General features: G+C 37.3%; 1 protein-coding gene across 7 annotated transcripts in view; it reads right to left on the bottom strand.

Moving 5' to 3' along the window:
• The window catches only part of CNOT2 (CCR4-NOT transcription complex subunit 2), a 132054-nt gene that overhangs the window by 106236 nt on the left and 6722 nt on the right, over positions 1-19096 (bottom strand). For 3 of the 7 annotated variants that reach the window (XM_025283963.3, XM_025283967.3, XM_025283971.3), the window contains exon 1: positions 6766-6830. The exons of 3 other annotated variants lie outside the window; for them this stretch is intronic. In XM_025283963.3, coding sequence (XP_025139748.1) covers positions 6766-6815 — 50 coding nt within the window. In that variant the 5' untranslated portion in view covers positions 6816-6830. Of the gene's footprint in view, positions 1-6765; positions 6831-19096 lie in introns of those variants that run through there. One more of the 7 variants, XM_044941622.2, reaches the window with a different exon arrangement.

The raw sequence follows: 19096 nt of genomic DNA, 5'->3' as shown, positions 1-19096 counted from the left end.
AACCAGTCAATCCTAAAAAAAATTAGTCCTGAATATTCACTGGAAGGACTGATGCTGATGCTGAAGCTCCAATATTTTGGCCACCTGATGCGAAGAACTGACTCATTAGAAAAGACCGTGATGCTGGGAAAGACTGGGAGGAGAAGGGGATGACAGAGGACAAGATGGTTGGATGGCATCACCAACTCAATGGACATGAGTTTGAGCAAATTCTGAGAGATGGTGAAGGACAGGGAAGCCTGGCATGCTGCAGTCCTCGGGGTCGCAAAGAGTTGGACAAAACTGAGCGACTAAACAACACACCAGGAGATGGCAAACTCTTCTATAAAGGACCACTGTGATGATAAATGTTTTTTAGGCTTTGCAGGCCAAAAAAATCTGTTGTAAATAACCAATTCTGCACCTGCAACACAAGAGAACCAACAGACAATAAACTAACAGGTGTGGTTGTATTTCAGCAAAATTTCCTTTACAAAAGCAGGTGGCAGGTATATTTGGCCTGTAGTCATAGTCTAACAGGCTTCCCAGCTGGCATAAGTGGTAAGGAACCTGCCTACAGTGCAGGAGACTTAAAAGACAGGGTTCAATACCCTGGAGGGGGGAAATGGCTACCCACTCCAGTATTCTTGGCTGGAGAATCCCACGGACAGAGGAGCCTTGAGGGCTACAATCCACAGGGTCACAAAGAGTCGGACACAGCTGAAACAACTTAGCACGCACAGTCTAACAATCCCTAGTCTTTTCTTTTCAAATTCTTTAAAACACGTGTGATAACTTAAAGCAAAATTTGCATCACTGTCTGAAGGGGTATGTGAGCCATGCAGATAGACAACTACAGCATAGATGAGTGTAAGGAAAGGGCAGTATGTGGGGACAAGATTATAAACTGTAATAAGTGTAGCATGTTGAGTTGTGTACCAGTAAAGACATATTCAGGTTCTAACCCCTGGTTATCTCTGAATGTAATTATATTTGGAAATAAAGTTTTCACCAAGGCAGTCAAATTAAAAGAAGATAATTCTCGATTTGTGGGGGCCCCAAATTCGATGACTAGTATCTTTTTAAGAAAAAGGAGAGAGAGACATAGAGATATACAGAAAAGAAAGATAACCAAATGAAAATGAAGGCAAAAATATGAGTGACATAGCTGTAAGTCAAAGAACATCAAGGATTTCTGACAACCAGAAGGCAGAAAAGGCAATAAAGGTTCTCTCCTAGAGCCTTGAGAAGAAGTATGGACCCGCTGCTACCTTGACTTCAGACTTCTAATCTCTAAAACTAAGACACAACATGAAAAGTCTTAAATCTATTGAAAAAATTGAATTCACACTTAAATTCCTCCAAGTTCAGACAGTTTCACCAGTAAATCTTCCAAAGATTTCTAAAGAAAGAATGCCAATCTGACACAATCTTCCAGAAAAATAGCACAAAATTGACAGGAAATAATAATTCCTATCATTTTTATGACACTACCATCACATGGATACCAAAACCAAAGACAATGTAAGGAGAAAAAAAAAAAACCTGTAAGACCAATATCCCTCAAAAAAATAAAGTAAAAATCCTCAACAAAATATTAGCAAATCAAATTCAAGAAAATAAAAGACAAGCCTTATTCTCACCCTTCTCTCAGTTTCTTGAATAAGATAAAAACATATGAAATAATAACAACATACCGTTGAGTTTGTAAAATATTTAGCTGTCATATGTATAACAGCACAAAAAGGGAGAAGAGAGAGCTGTATAGGAATAAAATTTCTGTATCTCACTAGAATTAAAACTAGTGTGTCTAGAGTAAATTCTAGTAAGAATACAGTAAGCCTGAGCACAACTCCTAAGAAAATAATACAAAAGAATATGGTGAAAATAACATTAGAGAATCTAAAATGTTATACTAGAAAAACACCATTTGATGTAAAATTAGAAAGCAGTAGAGGCGGAATAAAACATCAGACAATATATGAAAACATACAGAAAACAGAGCAAAATGGCAGATTTTATATCTTACTACATTAGTAATAGTATTAAATGTAAACAATTAAAGAATCCAGTCAAAAAGCAGTGTCAGACTGCAAAAATATAAATAACACAATCTAAATGTTCATCAACAGAAGAATGGATAAAGATGTGGTGTATATACATATGTATGTTTGTGTGTGTGTGTGTGTGTATACATATATATACACACATACACACACACATACACCCTTCAAGATGTACAAGCTGGATTTAGAAAAGGCAGAAGAACCAGAGATCAAATTGCCAACATTCACTGGATCAGAGAGAAAGCAAGGAATTCCAGAAAAACATCTACTTCTGCTTTATTGATTATGCTAAAACTTTAGACTATGTGGATCACAACAAACTGTGGGAAATTCTTAAAGAGATGGGAATACCAGACCACCTTTTCTGCCTTCTGAGAAACCTGTATGCAGGTCAAGAAGCAACAGTTAGAACAGCTGGACATCAAACAATGGACTGGTTCAAAATTGGGAAAGGAGTACGTCAAGGCTGTACACCATCACTCTCTTATTTAACTTATATGCAGAGTATATCATGTGAAATGCCAGGCTGAATGAAGCACAGGCTGGAATCAAGATTGCTGGGAGAAACAGCAACAGCCTCAGATATGCAGATGACACCACCTTATGTAAGAAAGCAAAGAGGAACTAAGGAGCCTCCTGATGAAGGTGAAGGAGGAGAGTGAAAAAGCTGGCTTAAAACTCAACACTCAAAAACTAAGATCATGGCATCCCATTCCATCACTTCATGGCAAACAAATGGGAAAATAGTGGAAATGGTGGCAGATTTTATTTTCTTGGGCTCCAAAATTACTGTGGATGGTGACTGTGGCCACAAAATTAAAAGATGCTTGCTCCTTGCAAAAAAAGCCATGACAAACATAGACAGCATATTAAAAGGCAGAAATGTCACTTTGCCAACAAAGGTCCATCTAGTCAAAGCTAGACTACTGGTTTTTCCAGTAGTCATGTATGGATGTGAGAGATGGACCATAAAGAAGGCTGAGCACCCAAGAATTAATGCCTTTGAATTGTGGTACTGGAGAATTGTTGAAAGTCCCTTGCACTGCAAGATCAAACTAGTCAATCCTAAAGGAAATCAACCCTGAATAGTTACTGGAAGGACTAACACTGAAGCTGAAGCTCCAGTACTCTCGCCACCTGATGCGAAGAGCCGACTCACTGGAAATGACCAAAAGACCGTGATGCTGCAAAAGACTGAGGGCGAGAGAAGGGGGTGATAAAGGATGAGATGGTTGGATGGCATCACTGACTCAATGGAAATGTAGTTGTTGTTCAGTCACTCAGTCGTATCTGACTCTTTGCAACCCCAGGGACTGCAGCACACCAGGCTTCCCTGTTCTTCGCTATCTCCCGGAGTTTGCTCAAATTCATGTCCATTGAGTGCTCAAATTTGCTCAAATTCATGTCCACACACACACACATACCTGAGTCACTTCACTGTACACCTGAAATTAATTCAACATTGTAAATCAATTTTATTTCAATTAATACTTTATTGCTAAAAAATGCTAACCATCAGAGGCTTCAGTAAGTCATAATCTTTTGGCAATAGTATCATAAAAGATCACAGATAACAGATCACATAAGAAATACAATAACAATAAAAAAAGTTTAAAATATTGTAAGATTTATTGAAGTCTGACACAGAGACACAAAGTGAACAAATGTTGGAAAAATTGGCACCAACAGATTTACTTAACACAGAGTTGCAACAAACTTACAATTTGTAAAACACAAAATATCTTCAAAGCACAATAAAAAGGTATGTCTGTATTGGTTGCTTCCCCTCAAGACCAAGTGGCTGACGGGGAGCTGCGGGTTTGCTGTTGCTGCTGCCCAGCATCACTAGTTTCCTAGTAAATATCGCTAGCCTGGGAAAAGATCAAAATTCAAAACTGTAAATATAGTTTCTACTTGATTGCTTTTGTACCACTGCAAAGTTGAAAACTCAAATTGAGCAATCATAAGTTGGAAACTTTCTGTAATAGATTTTATAAGTTAGTAAATGAGTTCAGCAAGTTTGCAGAGTACAAAATAAATATGCAAAAATCAACTGCATTTCTAATCTGAAAATGAAATTAAGAAAACAATGCCATTTATGAAGCATCAAAGAGAATGAATTACTTAGTAATGAGTTTAACAAAAGAATTACAAGACTTATCTTCTGAAAACTACAAAACATTATTGAAAAACCTAAAGATCAACTATGTAAATGGAAATGACAGTACACAGATCAGAGCAAGTAAGATGCAATACTCCCCAACTGATCTGCTAACTCAAAACAGTCTGGCTTCTCTGAAGAAAATGACAAACTACTTCAAAAATTCACATGGAAATTCAATGGACTCAGACTAATAAAAACTATCTTGAAAAAAGAACAAAGTTGAAGGATTCATTCTTCCAGACTTGAAGATTTCACAATGCAATAGACATACTGGCATGATGATAGATATGGCAACAAAGAAGAATTTAGTCTAGAAAAACCCTCACATTTTATAGTCATTTTTAGATGGGATGCCAAGATAATTCAATGGGGAAAAGTACAGTCTTTTCAACAAATAGTGCTGGGACAACTTAATACCCACACGTAGAAGAATCAAGCTGGACCCATTTTCTTATATCACATACAAAATGTACTCATATGGCCCATAAACATAAATATATAAGCTGAAACTCTGAGAAAACATAGGAATAAATCTTCAAGACCTTAAGTTCTCAACATGAATGAAGAACAAAATAATATGCTGTATTTCATCAAAATATAAAACTTTTCTGATGAAAATTATACAATTTAACAAGTAAAAATAAAACCCAGAGAATGGGAGAAATATTAGAAAAATTACATACCTAGTAAGGAATTTGTACCTAAAATAAAGAACTGCTAGAACTGGTTAATAAAAAGACAAACTGGTTTAAAACTAATTTAAAAATAGACAAAGGATCTGGATCTGAATAGACTTTTTTTTCCAAAGAACACACACATATTTGTGGCCAAATATGTACACACACAAAATTTGATGTCATTAACCACCAGGATAATTTTTAAGTGAACTATCTACATCATACACAGGAGGATGAGACCAATAAAAACACAAACAATAACAAGCATTTGCCAGAATTTGTAGAAACTGAAACCCTCACATATTGCTGGTGGAAATATATAATGGTACAGCAGCTTTGGATAACAGCCTGACAATTCAAGAAATTAAACAAAGAATCATCATTTGACCAAACAATTCTACTATGTATGTAGCCAAGAGAAATATATATACGTACACAAAAACTTGCACGTGTTGTTCACAGCACCATTATTCATAATAGTCAAAAAGCAGAAACAATCAAAATGTCCATCAACTGATAAACATGTAAATAAAACGGGATACACCCATTCTGTGACATATTCTACAGAAATAAAAGGATTAAGATGCTAATAAATACTTCCTCATGTATGAGCTTTGAAAACATTATGCCAAGTGAAAGAAGCCAGTCACAAACGATCATATATTCCATTTACGTGCAATGTACAGGACAGGAAAATGTACAGAGACAGGAAGGAGATCTGTGGCTGCTTAAGTTGGTGGAGGTGGGGGTTGGAAAGAAACGGGGAGAGCCAGCTAAAGTGTATGAGTTCTTCTGAGGTGAGAAAAATGTTCTAAAATTAACTGTGGCGGTGGTTACAAAGCTATAAGAAAATACTAAAAACCACTGAACTGTACAATCTTACATGGGTGAGTTAAAACATGGTAGGTGAATTGTAACTCTATGAAACTGTTTACACTTTAAGACTGCAAATCAGGCAAGGATGTTCCAGGCAGTGCAATAACGCAAAAAAAAAAAAAAAAAAAGAAAAGAAAAGAACAGACAAACAACAAAGATGGGAAAAACAGAAAAAACAAATCTTCCCTGTCTGCAGATGACATGGACTGCCTGAGCAAAATATGCTAAACCACCTATAAAAAAGCTCCTAGAATTACTATGTAAGTTTTGCAAGGTCAAAAGCATGATCAAAGTATGAACAAAATCCTATTTCTATATGGAAGTGAAAGTGAAGTGAAAGTGTTAGTTGCCCAGTTGTGTCCAACTCTTTGGGACTGTAGTCCACCAGGCTCCTTTGTCCATGGGATTACTGGAATGGGTAGCCATTTCCTTCTCCAGGGGGTCATCCCAGTGTATTATAGCTCCAAATAGTTTCCCCCAAATTAGACATTCAGGTATAAATATAAAATACATAGTTATAAATTTATCAAAAGGTGAAAATTCTATATGCTTAAAGCAACAAAACTTTTAAGAGATAAATCAAAGACATACTATGTCTAAGGATTGGAAAGCAGTATAATTAAGATGTCAACTCTCTCCTAACTGATCAACAGATCAATTAAACACAATGCCAATCAAAATCCCCAAAGGATTTTTTTAATAAAGAGAAACAGATTTCCATCAGTCATTAGGAAAATCCAAATAAGAACCACAATGAGCTCAAACACACAAGAATGGCTATATTCACACAAATAGACAAGTATTTTGGCAAGGAAATGGAAAAACTGGATCCCTTTCACATTGCTGGCAAAATGTAACACTGCTCTAGGTACTAGAAATAGTCAAGACACTAAGTAGAAATGAGGCAGGGAGATACCTGCTCTCACAGAATTTTCTTCTAGCTAACAAATAATGAACAGAAATGACTTAAAAAAAAAATATTTATTAAATTATTTGGCTGCACCTGGACTTATAGCTGAGGCACTGCACGATTTTCAGTCTTTGTTGCAGCATTCAGGTTCTTCAGTTTCGACATGTGAACTCTTAGTTGCAGCATATGGGATCTAGTTACCGGATCAGGAATGGAACCCGGGCCCCTGGTATTGGTAGCGCAGAGTCTTAGCCACTGGACCATCAGAGAAGTCCCCAGAAATGATTTTTGATACTGACAAATGTTAAGCCAAACAGAGAGTATTATAATATTGCAAAAGGTAAACTGGATAAAAGTAATCAGGAATTACTTTTTGAGATTACAACTGAGAAGTCATTCAAAGGATGAGGGTGTATGTATATGTGTGTACGTATAAAAAAGATCACCGATTCAATAAGGACTCAAAATTATTTTCTATTTATCATCTGATTAAATAAAATAGCTTTTCTCTTTTTAATAAATACATGTAACTAACCAAGGTATTTTAATCTACAGAAAATGATCGCTATTATCATAAACTGATATGCTGTATGAGAACCCAAGAAGACTGATTTTAATTGGGCTTGATTTTTTAAACAGTGAAGTAAAAAACACACTCCTATCTTCATTGACCCCATGGGGTATAAAGCACTCTGCATTAAGAACCACAAGCCTAAATGAAAATGTTTCTAGTCTACCTTAATGCCTAAAAACTAATACTAGTTTTTAAGGATCTTGACTCATTTTTTTTCTGTCTTTAAAGGCACAACTTAGTATCTGTCCCACTTTCATCATCATGTATATCCCCACTTATTTCCACTTTGTACCTGTTCTATTAACTTCTTTCTTCTACATGACATATTTTCAGAATGAACATCCTGCTTTGTTTTCATGTAATATCTTTTCTCCTATTGATTGTACAGTTAAAAAGTTATCAATATTTGGTTTAAACAATTACCAACAAGACAATAAATCAACTAGCTTACTTTGTAAAAATTGTTTTTAAAAAATGTAACATATTGGCAAACTAAAATTTTGTAGTGGAAAAAAAAAAAAAAAAACACCAAAAGATATCCTTCAAAATTTGGCATCCTTATTCCAAAGTTTCTATATACTATATACAATCAGCAAAATTTACTATTATTCCTCTACCATTTTAATTTTTTCTTTCCAAAGATCAAGCCTAATTTGATATAAGCATAATCATTGTTTATGGTCAAAATATAAGTTTTATTAGCCTTTTAATTATTTAGGTAAATTTAAAATTATCTTTGGCCACAAATACACACTGATTTAATTGCTAAAAGCCACATTAACTCCTCAATTTCAAGACCAAATAAAAACATTATTGCATTCAACAAACATACAGGGGAATTAAAAATTAATAATCCACAAAGTGAATTATGTCTTAGAAAAGTATCTGGTACCTGCTCCTGCTGCTGCTGCTAAGTTGCTTCAGTTGTGTCCGACTCTGTGCGACCCCACAGATGGCAGCCCACCAGGTTTCCCCGTCCCTGGGATTCTCCAGGCAAGAACACTGGAGTGGGTTGCCATTTCCTTCTCCAATGCATGAAAGTGAAAAGTGAAAGTGAAGTTGCTCAGTCGTGTCCGACTCTTAGCGACCCTATGGACTGCAGCCTACCAGGCTCCTCCGTCCATGGGATTTTCCATCTGGTACCTAGTAGGCATTAATTAAAATTTGCTGTGTGTGAAAAGCACTTAACTACAGAACATACTAAAAAACTACTAGTTTCCTGACTGCTTACTCCCCAAGAGCATATTACTCTTTGAAAAAATTATCCACAATAAGGAAGAGTTGATCTTATTGGTTTTCCCCCTTCCTTATATTTTACTAAGCTTTCCAAGCTGTTAAAAAAAGTTTTACGAATTGTCATTTTTATTACAACTTTAATTAGCAGAAACCTACAGTTTTGTAACCTAAAGTAAACTAATCAAGACTTTAATCACTTTCACTATATAAAACTTTTTGCAAGCATAAACATGTGCTTCTTCAAGCCACTAATGAAGACTAATAAAAAATACAAAATTGCAATTCTGTGGGTTGGCACAATTGTTAGTAGATAAAAAGCAGATGTTAGACATCACCACCCAAGAATCATCACTTGGGTTATACCATTGTTACAAGAGTCTACATATAGTGTTTACATATAACACCCTAAATACTACAGCAATATTCAAGTATAATTACATCCACTTTAGAAAAAAAAGGAAACTGAACTCCAGAAAGGTAAAGTAACTTGCCTATACTTACAGGGTGGGAGAACACGGACAGGTTCCATGTCACAGTCATTTAGCTCTAAACCCTGTGCATTTTTCACTATTAAATCACACCTTCACGTAATCTATACATAAATTTAAGTCTAGCAATACACACAATCTGGAAGAGATTTCAGCATTCTCAAGATACAAGATGGAGAATGAAATGGCAACCCACTCCAGTCTTGCCTGGAGAATCCCAGGGATGAAGGAGCCTGGTGGGCTGCCGTCTATGGGGTCACATAGAGTCGGACACGACTGAAGCAACTTAGCAGCAGCATGACAGAAGAAGAAATGCAGCAAAATTGTGGAGGAAGGGATACTCACTATACTAAATATCCATTCATTCAATCAATGAATTCAATCAACGTTTTTAGGCCCAGTTAGCACAACAGAAAACTATCCAAAAGAAATGAGTGATTGATACATGCAACACCACCAAAAAAATCAAAATGTTATGCTGAGCAAAAGACGTCAGACACAAAAAGAATGCATATTGTACAATTCCATTTGTTCAAATCTCTAAAAACAATTCTAATCTATAGGGACAAAAAGCAGATTAGTGGTTTGTCTGTGTCTACAAATAAGGACTGCCTGGAATAATGAACTCTGGGTATGATGGGCATGTTTGTATCTGGACTGTGGTGATGCTTACACAGGTATATAAGTTTGTTAAAACTCTTTGTGGAAAAAAAAAACAACTTAAATGGATGTGCCTTGTATTACATGTAAACTTCCTTGACAAAGTTGATTTAAAAATACAAATGCCAAGAAAAAACCTGAAATTAAAAAATGGCAGTAGTTCCTACAGATATCAAAATGAATATCTTGTCCTGAGAAGGAGCAAAATCTTAATAGGAGATACATGTATATACATTTTAAATCTTTCTAAAATGTTCAGGCAGCGAATTAACATGCTTAAAAAAAAATCTTAGTACAATAAACATTTGACAGAAATTAGTTGTGGTAGAACTTGCATCATTAGCTGCCTGGTTGTAACTGTCCTGTCCTCTTACTACAAGATTTATTTTCATCCAACTAAAGTTTCCTTACTAAGTTATAGTTTTTCTACAAGGAATTTAAATCACACATGAACCTTCAAATGTTACATATATATTTCTATACTCTACTAACTGCATTACATCTTGCTTCCCAATTTAACAGCTAGTTCTATAGATACAAGGGCTTGTTTCCCTAGTGGCTCAGACTTTAAAGAATCTAACTGCAATGCAGGGGACCTGGGTTTGATTCCTGAGTCAGGAAGATCTCTTGGAGAATCTCCAGTATTCCTGCCTGGAGAATCCCAAGGACCAATAAGCCTGATGGGCTACAGTCCATGGGGTCTCAAAGAGTTGGACACAACTGAGCAACTAATACTTTTACTTATTCACTTTCTATAGATATAACAAATGCTTCTTAAATAAACATAGCAGCTACTCTTAGCATAATTCCAAGCCAGAGAAATATGAACTTCTGGCATTCCAAAAAGACATGGTGCTGTGATTTTAAACTATGTACTCTAACAGTGGGCCATGAAATCAATTCAGTGAGTCAAAACTAGCAAGTTTAAAGACATGATATATAACAGAAAACATGTGAATGCACCTTGCAGTAAGGAAAATATCTTCTGAGATTTGCTGTTCTTTTTTTCTCTCAGTCGTATACAGATGCATAAACACTCAACCTGAATCCACACTACGGATACTGGTTTGAAGCAGCAAAAAAGTGAATGTTTCTAGAAACATGGCAGAGCAAGAATAATAGTGTGATGAAAAAGTAGTAAGCTTTGAAGTAAAAACAAACAAACAAACAAAAAAAACCCCCAAAGTTTTTAACCTTAGTTCTGCTACCCATTAGCTATATGAACTTGGAGAAGTGAATTATAGGTTGTCCTATAGAACCTTTACTTAATCAACTATAAAATGAGAAGTATTCAACTAATTTTGTATATATAATAATTGTGAAGAGTACAGATAAGATCATTGTACAGAAAGTAAAAGCCCAAGAACTTTTGATGGTTTTATAAAATCTTTCCTGGCTTACCTTTAAATAAGTCATCCATCTACCTTTTCTCCATCTGTCTACCTTTCTCCTTTCCCACCACACCCCAGTCACATACACCTCTTGCAATTTTTCAATCGTAAGACATCAAATCATAAAACAACCTTTCCCAGGGCATTTGCTCCTGTTTTTGTCCCTTCCTAGAACCCCTTTCTCTTGAACATGCAGAAGATTGCTCCCCCACTCGCATCACCTTCTAGGGGAGGACTTCCGTGACCAGGCAATTTAAATATGCATCCCGTAGATATAGTCCAAAGCTCCAATACTTTGGCCACCTGATGAGAAGAGCTGACTCCTCGGAAAAGACTCTGACGCTGGGAAAGACTGAGGGCAGGAGGAGAAGGGAGCAACAGAAGATGAGATAGTTGGATGGTATCACCGACTCAATGGACATGATTCTGAGCAAACTCTGGGAGATGGTGAAGAACAGGGAAGCCTGCTGCAGTCCATGGGGTCATAAAGAGTCAGACATGACTGAGCGACTGAACAACATATGTTATAGGCTTTGATTTGATATCCATGGATGAATTTGAAAATAATAGGTGGTTTGCTAGTGGAGGGTATGCAAAGTACCATCATATGTTTGCTAACTTTATTTCTGGGAGAAATATCAACAACTTTTATTTGCCAGAAGAAATATCAACAACCTCAGATATGTAGATGATACCACTTTAATGACAGAAAATGAAGAGCAACTAAAGAGCCTCTTGATGAAGGGGAAAGAAGAAAGTGAAAAAGCTGGCTTAAAATTCAACATTCAAAAAATTAAGATCATGGCATCCGATCCCATCACTTCACAGCAAATAGAAGAGGAAAAAGTGGAAACAGTGGCAGAATTTACTTTCTTAGGTTCTAAAATCACTGTGGATGGTGACTGCAGCCACAAAATTAAAAGACACTTGTTCCTTGGAAGGAAAGCTATGACAAACCTAGACAACATATTGAAAAGCAAAGGCATCACTTTGCCAACAAGTCTGTCTAGTCAAAGATACAGTTTTTCCAGTAGTCATGTACAGATGTGAGAGTTGGACCATAAAGAAGGCTGAGAGCCCAAGAACTGATGCTTTTGAACTGTGGTGCTGGAGAAGACTCTTGAGAGTCCCTTGGACAGCAAAGAGATCAAACCAGTCAATCCTAAAGGAACTAAACCCCAAGTATTCATTGAAAGGACTGATGAAGCTCAAATATTCTGGCCATCTGATGGGAAGAGCTGACTCACTGGAAAAGACACTGATGCTGAGAAAGACTGAAGGCAGGAGGAGAAAAGGGTGACAGGATGAGATGGTTGGATGGCATCATCAATTCAATGGACATGAATTTGGGCCAACTCCAGGAGACAGTAAAGGACAGGGGAGCCCAGCATGCTGCGGTCTATGGGGCTGCAAAGAGTCAGACAAAACACAGTGACTGAACACACAACTTTGTTTCATATTTGTGTAATAATTATTTACTGAAACTATCTCTTAATCACATTTTGAATAAATATTAGACAGTGGAAAATATTACATAAAATTTTTAAAAAGAAATTACAAATCAGTAGGAATAGCCCAATTTCCCTGTAACAAAAATGGGGAGAGTGATTGTCTCTGGATGGTTTTTCTCTTTTTATATACTTCTCCAGATTTTCTAAAATTTTCAAACTAACTTGTGTTACTTTAATAATAGGGAGTAAACACACACAAAAAATGGAGTGCTTTTTAACACACACATACAAACACGGTGAGTGGAAACAACAAATAATGTTCCCCTTCAATACACAATCATTTTCCAAATTCATTACTCCGTGATTCACTTTCCTGCTACTGCAGCTACTTAGTACTATTCACTTTCCTTATATGGTATTTATTTTAATGCTCCCAAACACTAAGTATCCAACAGATCTTTAAAGTTACTCATACACATTACATAACGCAGAGAATATACAACAATTTCAAACTACTGTACTGACTTCTCAATGCTCTTAATCATAAATTACAAATGAATTTCATTTATAGAAAAAAAAAACAGCATGATGTTCACAAAAATATGTTTGGCTAACAATGATAAGGAGAAAACACACAGGTTACAGAACCTAGGGGGAAAATATTCTAGTTCAAAATCTTTCATCCTTAATGAAAAAGGAATGATGAGAAAGGTAGACTTCCTGTCATATATACGAACACACAGAAAGTATCAGGAATTCAGCATGCAAAAAATATGCAAATATTAACTGGCCTACTCTGAAACACAGGAGAATCAATTTTTCCCCACTCTTCCAACTCCCCAGTACAATAGCCAAATATTTAATTAAATAAAAATAAAGGACAAACCACATGAATACTGAAGTACCACAAGGTACAAGAAGTAACTGAACCACACAACTTAAGAAACTAGTTTCATTACAACCACTATTAATCAGGACTTTATACTTTCACATGCTTTATAATTAGTCAAACATTTTTGCTTTTAACATCTCAGTTCTCATCAGCAACATTAGGAGGTAAGTGACTAAAAGGTTGAAGTTATCCAACACCAACCTGCACAGGCATAGAGCTAACAAATTCATGGAACCCGGCTAGAACCCATCTTCTAAATCCAAGTGTTGTAGTCTCTTGAAAATAACATATTATCCCTCCATTAAAGATGAGCACATACTCAAACCCTGCTCAACTTCTAGAAAGTAAATGATAGGTGCTATGTTAAGTATTTCTTCTGAACTTCCTCCTCAGATTTCTGAGATAGGAACCAACATTGCTAAGAACCTACTGTCAGGTGTTTTGCACTATATTTAACCTTCTGCTGCTACTAAGTCACTTCACTCGTGTCCAACTCTGTGCAACTACATAGACAGCAGCCCACCAGGCTCCTCTGTCCCTGGGATTCTCCAGGCAAGAACACAGAAGTGGGTTGCCCTTTCCTTCTCCGATGCATGCACGCATGCTAAGTCACTTTAGTCATGTCTGACTCGGTGTGACCCTACGGACAGAAGCCCACCAGGTTCCTCTGTCCCTGGGATTCTCTAGGCAAGAATACTAGAGTGGCGTATTTCTGCTTTATTGACTATGCCAAAGCCTTTGACTGTGTGGACCACAATAAACTGTGGAAAATTCTTCAAGAGATGGGAATACCAGACCACCTGACCTGCCTCTTTGAGAAACCTCTATGAAGGTCAGGAAGCAACAGTTAGAACTGGACATGGAACAACAGACTGGTTCCAAATAGGAAAAGGAGTACGTCAAGGCTGTATATTGTCACCCGGCTTATTTAACTTATATGCAGAGTACATCATAAGAAACGCTGGGCTGGAAGAAGCACAAGCTGGAATCAAGATTGCCGGAAGAAATATCAATAACCTAAGATATGCAGATGACACCACCCTATGGCAGAAAGTGAAGAGGAACTAAAAAGCCTCTTGATGAAAGTGAAAGTGGAGAGTGAAAAAGTTGGCTTAAAGCTCAACATTCAGAAAACGAAGATCATGGCATCTGATCCCATCACTTCATGGCAAACAGATGGGAAAACAGTGGAAACAGTATCAGACTTTATTTTTGGGGGCTCCAAAATCACTACAGATGGTGATCGCAGCCATGAAATTAAAAGAGCGCTTACTCCTTGGAAGGAAAGTTATGACCAACCTAGATAGCATATTCAAAAGCAGACATTACTTTGCCAATAAAGGTCCATCTAGTCAAGGCTATAGTTTTTCCAGTGGGCATGTATGGATTTGAGAGATGGACTGTGAAGAAAGCTCAGTGCCAAAGAATTGATGCTTTTGAACTGTGGTTTTGGAGAAGACTCTTGAGAGTCCCTTGGACTGCAAGGAGATCCAACCAGTCCATCCTAAAGGAAATCAGTCCTAAATATTCACTGGAAGGACTGATGCTGAAGCTGAAACTCCAATACTTTGGCCACCTAATGCGAAGAGTTGACTCACTGGAAAAGACCCTGATGCTGGAAGGGACTGGGGGCAGGAGGAGAAGGGGACGACAGAAAATGAGATGGCTGGATGGCATCACCGACTCGATGGATATGAGTTTGAGTCAACTCCAGGAGTTGGTGATGGACAGGGAGGCCTGGCGTACTGCGATTCATGGGGTCACAAAGAGTCGGACATGACTGAGTGACTGAACTGAACTGTGCCATTTCCTCCTCCATTTAACCTTCTAAATAAGTCTAAAACAAGATATTTTATTCATTTTAAGGAGATGAAAACTGAAGCACAGCGAAGAAACTTGTTCTGCTGCTGCTAAGTCACTTCAGTTGTGTCAGACTCTGTGCGACCCCATAGACGGCAGCCCACCAGGCTCCCCCGTCCCTGGGATTCTCCAGGCAAGAACACTGGAGTGGGTTGCCATTTCCTTCTCCAGTGCGTGAAAGTGAAAAGTGAAAATGAAGTCGCTCAGTCGTGTCTGACTCTTAGTGACCCCATGGACTGCAGCCTACCAGGCTCCTCCATCCATGGGATTTTCCAGGCAAGAGTACTAGAGTGGGGTGCCATCGCCTTCTCCGTGTTATAGATAACCTGACATAATTCAAGTCCTAAGTGGTAGACACAGTATGAGTCCTAAGTCAGTGCTCTCCCTGTTAAGACTTACCCATTTGCTGCTGCTGCTGCTAAGTGACTTCAGTCGTGTCCGACTCTGTGTGACCCCATGGACGGCAGCCCACCAGGCTCCGCCGTCCCTGGGATTCTCCAGGCAAGAACACTGGAGTGGGTTGCCATTTCCTCCTCCATTGCGTGAAAGCGAAAAGTGAAAGTGAAGTCGCTCCGTCGTGTCAGACTCTTGGCGACCTCATGGACTGCAGCCTACCAGGCTCCTCCGCCCATGGGATTTTCCAGGCAAGAGTACTGGAATGGGGTGCCACTGCCTTCTCCAATCCCATTTAGCAAAAGAAATTATTAAATACCTACTATGTGCCTGGAGAAGGCAATGGCACTCCACTCCAGTACTCTTGCCTGGAAAATCCCATGGGCGGAGGAGCCTGGTAGGCTGCAGTCCATGAGGTCGCCAAGAGTCTGACACGACTGAGCGACTTCACTTTCACTTTTCGCTTTCACGCACTGGAGAAGGAAATGGCAACCCACTCCAGTGTTCTTGCTGGAGAATCCCAGGGACGGGGGAGCCTGGTGGGCTGCCGTCCATGGGGTCGCACAGAGTCGGACACGACTGAAGCGACTTAGCATGGCATAGCATAGCATAGCATAGCATATTATGTGCCATGCACCGTGCCAAATGTTTCAGACAGAGAAATGCTAAGATGGATCTATGTTACTCAAAGTATTACATATGACCCTTAACACAATGTCATCTAAACAAATTTCTTGGTAGGAAAAACATTTAAGAACAAAACTGCACTCTTCTAGTTTACATTTATGAAGTCAATACAAAAAGAGCTTATCGCACTCTATGAAATAAATTGTGGCTAATTCTCATTTGCTTCAGAAGCATATCTTTAACTTGCAACCTCACTCCAAAAAACAAACAAAAAACCCCACAAGAGCCTTTATGCATTATATCAACCTTTGAGGTAAATACTGTTTACCTATCCACATTTTCCCAATGAGAAACCTGAAGTTTAGACAGGATAAGTCACACAGCTAATTAAAAACATAACTGGTGATTCCAATTCAGGCTGGTGAGTACCAGAGACTTCAACAAAATCATGTAAAATTCCAGCACAATTTAACTCTCTTTAATAGTAAATAGTTAAAATCAGTTCCATTTTATTTAGTCAAAAACTCAACAACAATTAGGCAACTTGGGCAGCTGCAGGTCATCATGCAGAATAATATACTTCTGCTATGGAAAAAAAATAAAAAGGTACACAGTGTATCCATCAAAGTAGTAATTTGCTCAAATTGCATTCTTAGGGAATCTTTTTTATTTAAAAACAGTTCATTTTGAGAGGGAGAGGGTGGGAAGATTTGGGAGAATGGCATTGAAACATGTAAAATATCATGTATGAAATGAGTTGCCAGTCCAGGTTCGATGCACGATACCGGATGCTTGGGGCTGGTGCACTGGGACGACCCAGAGGGATGGAATGGGGAGGGAGGAGGGAGGAGGGTTCAGGATGGGGAACACATGTATACCTGTGGCGGATTCATTTTGATATTTGGCAAAACTAATACAGTTATGTAAAGTTTAAAAATAAAATAAAATTAAAAAAAATAATAATAAAATAAAAAAAAATAAATAAAAACAGATCATTTGGGCTCTTTTTTAAAATGTCAGAATTAATAATGTTAGCTACCTAAAATAAATTCATAATTTATGTACAGTATTTTGAAAAACACACACATTAGCATTGCAAAATAGGTACTGCTAGAAATACAATATAGGTATAAGTTCCTAAGAATGATTATATCACTAATTTGGACTTTTTTGGTATTTTAATTTACTGAAATAATGTTAAATGTCATGCCTGTAAACAGAATCAAATAACAACACTCAAACTCTGCCTGCCCTAGAACTTACATAACAAATCCTGTTCCATTCATTAACATAAAATTTTTCATTATGGACACTGGTTTATACATTTATAACAAGTTGTCTGGAAAATAACAAACTACAGAATTTCAAAGTTGTTAATAATTAAAAAAATCCTGCCAATATAAATACAGAATACGTTGTATTTAACAGAGGAAAAAAAATCCTTCAAAAGCTTCAGAAATACACTGAAACATCAAGTCTGTAATTTAATTATAAATCACCTGTGGAATCTAAAATTTCTCCCTGAAGTACAAATCTGATTTTCACTCATTGTTCAAAAAAACTGGTTAATTATTCCTCATCATGTAAAAAAAAAAATCTCTCACACTATGGCAAATTCAACTTCTCATGAGGTCCAAAGATTCAATCAAGTACTACAGATTACTTTGTCATTCTCTAAATCCAGTCTATCCTTCCAGACTTTTCGTATTTGCAGTGCTGATTCCGTATCCCCCTCCCCCACCTAATTGAACCACCAAATCACCCTTCAGAACCCAGTTCAAGCATCACTGACCTGAAACAAACTCTTTCCTTTCCTCAGACAAGGTTGTTCTACTCTAGCATGTATCCACAGCATTCATCACAATACTGAACTTCAGGAAGTAATTTATTGCACCTGTAACAGTTTATGGCACATGGTAATATTTATTGTACTGAACAAGGAAATCTAAATAAATGTTAAAATCATTACTGATTAGTTTCTAAGAAAAGTCTATCAAAATACTGCAAAGTCAGAATCTCTTAAATGTTTTGATTATCCTATGCAAACACAAAGTTTTAAGTTTGTTCTCCTTTATAATTTTCCGCTAATACACAGAGATACCCCTCATTCCACCAGATCCAGAAAACATTATCATGACCTCTTACATGAAGAGTAATTCCTCCTCTCTATAGTTCTTCATAAAACATAAACTACTGGGTCTATCAAAACATTTTCAGCAGTTGGAAGACAAAGATTTACGTCTGAATCATCTCTTTTTCCCTTTCGAGTTTGCCCCTATTTATGCAGAAAGCACTAAGTAACTACTGATTAAATTCCTTATTTTCATCAAACATGAAAAACTTGACTCCATTTCAGGGTCTTCTTTCTGCACGGAAAAATATTACCCAGATTTTTGCATGGCTGTCTCCTTTCTCACTTTCTGTTCAAAAGCTACCACCAGAGAGGTCTTCCCCTCATTACCCTACTTACTTAAAATAGTCTCCTCCTTCCATCCATAACCAATTGCTGTAACTGTACCCCCCTTTATCTTCTTCTTCATAATTGCCGTCCTCTGAAATTGTGTTTGTTTACTGTGTCTCCCCACCTAAGATGTTAGTTCCATGAAGGCAGAGACTTGTCCTGTTCACCATCATATATACCCAGCACTTACTGTAATATGTAGAAAAGAATAAACACTCAAATTATTAAAGGGTTTAGTTGAAAATGTCTACTCAAAAACAAGCAAATACTATGAGAGAAGACAAAGTCTTGATTTTTTAAAAATACATAATTGTAGGTTGGAAGTGACTCTGCATCAAGTTCAGAGGTTTTCAAACTATGCTTGAAACATCTTAATACAATCAGAGGTCAA

This window comes from Bubalus bubalis, chromosome 4 (assembly GCF_019923935.1).
Source record: "Bubalus bubalis isolate 160015118507 breed Murrah chromosome 4, NDDB_SH_1, whole genome shotgun sequence".
NCBI classification, from domain to species: domain Eukaryota; kingdom Metazoa; phylum Chordata; class Mammalia; order Artiodactyla; family Bovidae; genus Bubalus; species Bubalus bubalis.
Note: the sequence above shows the minus strand (reverse complement) of the source record. Positions and strands in the feature narration are given on the sequence as shown.